At 46.2% G+C, this 6,977-nt stretch overlaps 1 protein-coding gene across 1 annotated transcript; it reads right to left on the reverse strand.

Moving 5' to 3' along the window:
* Positions 1–721: 721 nt before the first annotated feature.
* Positions 722–5,963, reverse strand: LOC131086439 (bone morphogenetic protein 2-like). The gene is made up of 5 exons (XM_058029454.1): positions 5,675–5,963; positions 5,432–5,574; positions 4,590–4,706; positions 3,217–3,418; positions 722–1,604 (listed from the first exon to the last, which is right to left on the reverse strand). The coding sequence occupies exons 1-5, from the start codon at positions 5,961–5,963 to the stop codon at positions 1,159–1,161; spliced, it is 1,197 nt and encodes a 398-aa protein (XP_057885437.1). The 3' UTR covers positions 722–1,158.
* Between the last annotated feature and the right edge of the window lie 1,014 nt (positions 5,964–6,977).

Consider the following 6,977-nt stretch of genomic DNA (forward strand, 5'->3'; position numbering starts at 1 on the left):
AAGTCTCATTGGAGTAAAAAAATTCTCCATGAAGATTCTAGCCATGGGAGATGCCACATTCTGTGAGAGGTCAGCCTCCTTCAAGAGTTCATGGAAACAAGAAACCAACCAGGCTTAAGATACACCTCAATGAATTGTCTGAGGAACGGCAATGAGCTGGTTACCTGCAGGAAAATGCAGCAAGACTGAAAGATCTCAAGGGGCCCCATCCAAGCCTGTGCCCTCTATTCCTCACAGAAGGGAGGGAATCAGCAGGTACATCGTGCATTCTAACAAACCTCGCCTCAGACACCAGACCAGGCCAGTATCTAGCACATTCTCACGGACCTCCAAAGCTTCATGGTTTTCTTTCCTCTTGCTAAACCACGAGGATTCTGACCCAAGCTTAGGATCCCACAGTACAGCAGATATACAGAGGCAGTCTCTGGTGCCACACACCCTGACAGCCATTACAGGGACAGGCACTGCCTCACCTTACAGAGTTGCAGCCCTGAGTTAGAAGCCAAGTATGATTCCCAGACAAATACTGACCCATGGGCTCCTTCAGACTGGCTAGCAAGTCCCATGGGGACTTATGAGGAGTTCTCTGCATTTGGTAGAGCTGCATAAAGCTCAGGGGAAGAAGTCCATTTCCTGGTAATGCATGATCTACAAGTGGTAGAAACCTCTAAAATTAGCTCTGGGCAAATACTTACCCTGAAAGCTCAACGCAGGACTGCACATCCCCACTGGACTGTGCATCCAAAACTGATTAGGGCTGTGCTACTGACACCTGCATCCCATCCTGGATGGAGGCAGGATGCCATGCCTGGCCTGTTAAATCACTAGAAATTCTGAGCCTTGGTACACAGAACAAGACCTTAATTTGAACAGTCAACTTAATGTGCTTCAACTCCTTCACATAGTAAGTTCCTGATTTTAATATTTTCCTTGGTGAACAGGCACTCAAAGAGTTCTCCATGGAGGTCTTGAAGTCCTCAGCTCTTCACAAGCCAGCCACCTTTCCACAGCCATGGTGAGAGGAGAAGGATTTGAAGCACAGACCAGTTTCTGTCTCTCCTGCCCTGTAAACTGAAATGCCATCTCCTTTAGTATCTTCAGTGGTAAATGGGAAACTGAATCCAGGTGCACACAAATGCAGAGAAAAAAGAAGTCTTGCTAATGACAACCACACCTTGTTGCCACCATGTCTTTATAATTTTTAAGGACGACATTCTGTTTGTCATCAAAGTAGAGAAGATTGAGGGACTTCAATTCATCTGGCACACAGCAGGGCATGCTGACATCCTGAGACAATTTCAGCGTATAAACAATGGACTGAACTGTGGCATGGTTTGTTGCATTTAGACTTTCCCCCAAAGGGAAGATGCAGGATCCTCTGCAGTAAAATGCATTGTATCCACTTGGGTGAATAATCCATCCTGACCAGCCAATGGCATGGAAGTCCACATAGAGCTCCCTCCTGTGACAGGCTGCCAAGGGGCTCCTGGCAGCAGGGGCTGCAGCAGCCCGGGCTCTCCTGCTCAGGCTGGCACTGCTGCTTTCCATGACAGCAGTGTCATCAGGAACACGTGAAGATTCAGAAGGGTGGTTTGCTTCTGATTCTGAAAGGAAGCTGTATGTTAATATTTCACAAACAAAGCTCATCTACAAAGTAGAGTATTCTGTGTGAAAGTCTATTAAGTAAATCTACATCGAAGCCTTCAGAGCAGATTTTAAAACTGCACCTAACCTGTGAATGTACCAGCAGGGGTGTGTATTCAATTGCCACTTCAGCAATACTTCCTAATCTGTCAAATCTTGTGTCTTGGAAAAGCCCCAATTCAGCAGAAAGAGGAAAAAACCCACAGTGATCTACTAAATATTCTGAACTCCGCAGTTCCTCTTCAGGGCTGAATCTAGTCAGAATGGTATTAACTGCCTTCATACAACCACTCCTACAACACACATTATTCTGGGCAGTGCTAACAGAGGGTGGAGATCACAGCCTTTTTCTCTCCAGTATTCTCCCAGTAACTATACCCATACACTTGCAAAGCAGAATGTGCAGAAACCTGGTCATGTGCAAAGTAACATTGTAAAAAAATATATTTTTCAAATTTGTGATCCTAAAAAAAAACCACCACCAGGTTTACAGAACACTAAGGAATTAATTGTACTGACAATAGGATGCTTTCTTAAAGTATGTTCTGAGAAGCCCTGGGATCCATGCAGATGCATGTACACAAGCTGGAACTCACTGATATGTAGAACAACCTGTGTGGTCACTGACCTCTACCAACGGGCAGGTCTGGAGAGTTTCTTAGTTAAGAAATTTCTCAATCCTGACACAGTGCAGAGCTTGATGCTCATTAAACTAGATCTAGGATTTCACTATTAATTTTTATTTGGAAAACAAAAATAAACAGACCAGCCTAATTTTTAATTTGTATGTTTTATTTCTAAATAATTTCACCACCTACCTCTTAATATTGTCCTACCTAGCTTCTAATATGCAAATACAACCGTTTACCAGGAAAGCCTGGAAAGCCAGAACAGCATGATTTTTGCCCCTCTTTCAAGCTCTTTGCATTTATCAGGCCCTAAAATCCAGCCTTAGCTGATTTGACACTAAGGCAAATGGGAGAGGTAAGACACTGTTTTGTATTTTAAGGCACTAGGGCGTTGTCTTTGATAAAAGCAGCCTTTAGTCACAATGCTAATTAGTCATTGAAGTTAAAAAGGTGCTTAAAAACCAAGGACATAGAATTTCAAATTGCTTGTTTAACAACCTCTTTCACTCTTAAAATCAAACTTGATGACTCTACTTACAGATACTTTACCAGAATTTTGACAAAGCATTCCAGGTCACTGAGTTTTTTTTTCAGTATAAACCTAACATACAATTTTCACGCAAATTTCACCGCCACAAAAATAATATAAGCAGTACTTAAAAAATAGAACTCCCATCCCTTTACAAACAAAATAAACCCGATTCTCATTAGGACTAATGAATATTTCTGGCACACACAGTTTTTGTGAGGGGAGGGGCAATTTAGGGTGCTGGTGACCTACTAGAAAGGACTATCAAATCAAATTTCGATCACTGACAAAGCAAAACTTCAAACCTGTTCAATACTGCACTAAACGAAATAAATAACTGAGGTTAGGTGTACATGAGGTAGCAGGAGGCGACAGAAGATCACCAGGCAATCCATATTCTAAAAGTGCACTTACTTGTAGCAGAGGGTACAAAGCTGTGAGACCTCCGTTTGTTACTGTTGGTGAAGAGAACAAGGAGAGCATTTCTGCTCTCCTGCAAAGTGTTCTGGCTCTTGGCAAATGTAACCACGTCATGTTTCATTCCATTGCTGGAAATATGTGTCGCAGTTATCCAAAAGCCATGGTTGGAGCTGCTGTTTCCAACCCACTTGGAAACCTGGTGAAGATAGGGAAAAGAAAAAATATTGTTTCAATATTCTAATTACACCATTATAATTAAGCAATGTTTATAATAAGTTTAAATTAGGAAAAGAGAATAGGCAACAAGCTAGGAGAGCATAAGGACATATATTATGATAGAAGTGAGATAACTGTATAGCTGAGACTCCATTGACTTGAATATTTAAACAAGTAATTCAACACTTCAAATACAAAATAGCATAAGCATTCCCAAAAGCTACATTTGCATACAGATAATTATTTTCAGAGAATTTACCAGTGAACATTTGAGTGTACACTCAACACTTTTTAATATTAAAATAAGCTCTCTCTGACTTTCAGCAGGAATTTATTTTTCATAGCAATCTGAACACAGTAATGTGAACTCTCCAGATTTTTCATACCGTTAAGACTTATGTAAATCTAAAAAAAACATGGCATTTGAAGAAATTCACAATCAAGCAAATTTACTTATCTAATCGTTATAATTGCACACTGATCGATTAGGCCAGGTCATTCTCTAGCAGGAATATCATGATTTAAGATGGAACTCAACCAATCATCCAAGCATGCTGTTCAGCCTGATCATAAAGCTTAGGCAATGAAAAGCACCGTCCCTGAGTACAGCTTTAATCCACGTGTGGGTTCTTTTGCTATGGAAAGGGATTCACCTACTGTGACAATTTATGGATAGCTACAAAGCAGATCCTGAAGCTCACAGATACAGAAGTCTATGGAGGAAGCTGAATGACAGGCAACCCAACCATGACAAACTCCGGAAACACAATGTTGAAGCAATACTGCTCTACAGAGCTGCTGCCAGAATAAAAAGGAGAAAATAAAACCTACTGTTAGAAGGCAACCAATGCCAGTTGCTTTGGCAGCCTAAAGACTAACACAAGGTTTTAATCAGTACTTGGCCTGACGTCCCTTAATCGGCTAGGTTTGGGTTACTCAGTTCTCACCATGCTTGTGCTCCTAGCAGCTCATAAACACTTCTTTATTCCAGGTAGCACTGGGTGTATTTTTAAGGGTAGAGAGAAAGCTTCTCCCTCTGCTGCTGTCCTGTTTGAACTGACCTCAAAACCCAGCCTAATGGCAATGCTGGAGTTATAAGGTGTCATTTCAAGAGTTTAAGAAAAAAAATTAAGTCAGACTTCTCTGCTTACTGTCTGTGTGACGTTGAAGACTTCCCAGCCTTCCGTGTAGAGGGACAATAATCTTGATGCAATGAGATGCTTTTTCTGTGGCTTATTTTCACCCTCTAAGAGCTCATACACTTCCACCTAAATAACAGCAATATACAACAAAACCAAGAAGAAATTAATTTGATTGTTCTTACAGCAAACTAGGAGGATGAAGATTAAGCAGGTTTCTGCTACATCACAGCTATGAAACTGTACCGTCATTCTAAAAGAGGTAAAAAGTAGATTTGGGACAGTTTAACAGAAAAAGTTATCGCTACATACATCTGCTTCTAGATGTGTTCAGAGGCAGAATACCAGATATAGGTACTATAGAAAATTATCCTAACCATCCCTATCCTGATTTGAACACCTGATACCATCAAAGTCTTCTGTTCCTCCTCATATTTTTCTTCAGGTCTGCAAAAAGTCCAATTCTGCCCTTTGCCAGAGGAATAGACACACTCAGTTTCCTTACCGCCTTGTTTGCCCATGAATCCCTGGCTGTTATTACTACTTTTCGGAGCAGCTCCAGCAGATAAATTTCAATTCGAATTTCGAAATATCTCAAATCCCAGAAAAGTACATTTGAGTCAGGTCTGACATTGGTATCTTTAGGGAAGGCTCACTGCCATAGCACACAGGCCAGCATAAAGGCAAAGTCAAAACTTTAGATTACTTCTGCATGGTGGTGGCAAAGAAAACGTGAGGATGACAAAACAAAAATAACAACAAAGCGGGTTTGTGTGACACTTAGTTGCACTCTTTATTTTCAGTATTATTAACAAAGATAGCAGAATTAAGCGTTTAACTATTTCCCCACTTACTTTGCAGAAGTGTTGCGTGTCGGACCTTCTGGACCGATGTGCTGCCCTCTTAAGCTTGAAGACCCTGAACTCGGCTTTCAGCATCTGCTCGCTCTTCTCCATGGCGCTGATGTCGAAGTAGAAGTGGTGGTGGTCTACGTGAACTGGAAAAGACCCTTCTTTAGGAACACAGCCAGACCCCTCGGGCCTGCCCCCTCCCGCCTCGGAGATTCACCGGGGCTCGGCCCCGCCGCCCGGGCCCACCTCGGTCCTCGAAGCTGCGCACCACGTCTCCCTGCAGCAGCCCCGGGGCGCGGGTGATGCCGTTGGCGTCGGCCACCTTGTTGAAGAGATCCACCATGAACTGGGGCGGCTTCTTGCGGGGCAGCACGTCGGGCGGCAGCTCCTCGATGTCGAAGACCTCCCGCAGGCGCTGCAAGGCCGCGGCCAGCACGGCGTCCCGCGGGTCGGGCCGCAGGGGCAGGGCTCGGGCCGCCCGCAGGCTCAGCAGCCCGGCCAGGCACAGCCACAGCCACGGCGGGCGGATCGCCATGGACGGCAGCGCGGGCTCGGCCGGGCCGCCCCGCGGCCGTGACCGCGCTGCGTGAGGGGGCAGCGGCCCTGCGGCGGGCCCGGCCCGGCCCGGCTGGGCGCGGCCAGGCGGGAGAGCCGAGCGCCGCTCAGGCCGCGCAGCCCCGAGGGCGAAAGGCCCCGGGCAGGGGCGGCCGCGCCGCGCCCGGGCCATCAGCGGCGCTTAAGGGCTCAATGGGGCAGCGCCGTGCGCTCGATGGCATCGGAGCGGCCGCCTCGGGCTGCCGGGGACACGGCCAGGTGTCAGCGCGGAACAGAAGAGCACCGCACTTGCGAAATCCCCAGCCTTTCAATCGGCCGTCTTTTTTTTTTTTTTTTTTTTTTTTTTTTTTTTTTTTTTTTTTTCCTTCAGCCGAAAAAGGCTTTGATTTGGAGATTGCTGAGCCCAGGTGATGTTTCCTGTCGTTGCCGTAGCAATAAAAAGTATACTGGGACCTGGGCATGAGCTTCTGTACTTCCCTGCCTGCGGAATGCCCGGGATCGCCGGCCCCTTCCCCGGCCCCTTCCCATCCGACAGGCCGCGGAATGCCCGGGATCCCGGCTCCATCCCCGCCTCCTTCCCATCCCACAGCCCGCGGAATGCCCGGGATCCCGGCTCCATCCCCGGCTCCTTCCCGTCCCACAGCCCGCGGAATTCCCGGGATCCCGGCACCTTCCCGTCCCACAGCCCGCGGAATGCCCGGGATCCCGGGCACTTTCCCCGGCATCTTCCCGTCCCACAGCTCCCCAGGCACAAACTCCGGCCCTACAGCGGCCCATGGTGAGGAGGCTTTAAGGACAGAGTCTGGGGTTCTGCTAGTGCACTGCAGCAAGAACAGCCAGGCTTCCAAGTATTCAGGGATAGGGGCAGGAATACACACACATTCTGACGAGCTATTTTAAGGCTTAACTTAACCCAGAGTCAACTAGCTTTCAATAATTTGCCTTTTTTTCCCACCCAGTGGTTCATTAAAGGGATTCCACACCCTCAAAGAAA

Source organism: Melospiza georgiana, chromosome 8 (genome assembly GCF_028018845.1).
Source record: "Melospiza georgiana isolate bMelGeo1 chromosome 8, bMelGeo1.pri, whole genome shotgun sequence".
Taxonomy (NCBI): Eukaryota; Metazoa; Chordata; class Aves; order Passeriformes; family Passerellidae; genus Melospiza; species Melospiza georgiana.

Bases quoted from the DNA above. Each gene is read 5' to 3' on its own strand.
- LOC131086439 (XM_058029454.1), bottom strand. From the start codon at position 5,963: ATGGCGATCCGCCCGCCGTGGCTGTGGCTGTGCCTGGCCGGGCTGCTG. The intron at 5,575-5,674 runs GTGGGCCCGGGC...GGTCTTTTCCAG, and splicing joins GCGCAGCTTCGAGGACCGAG to TTCACGTAGACCACCACCAC. The intron at 4,707-5,431 runs GTAAGTGGGGAA...GCTGTTATTTAG, and splicing joins ACACGCAACACTTCTGCAAA to GTGGAAGTGTATGAGCTCTT.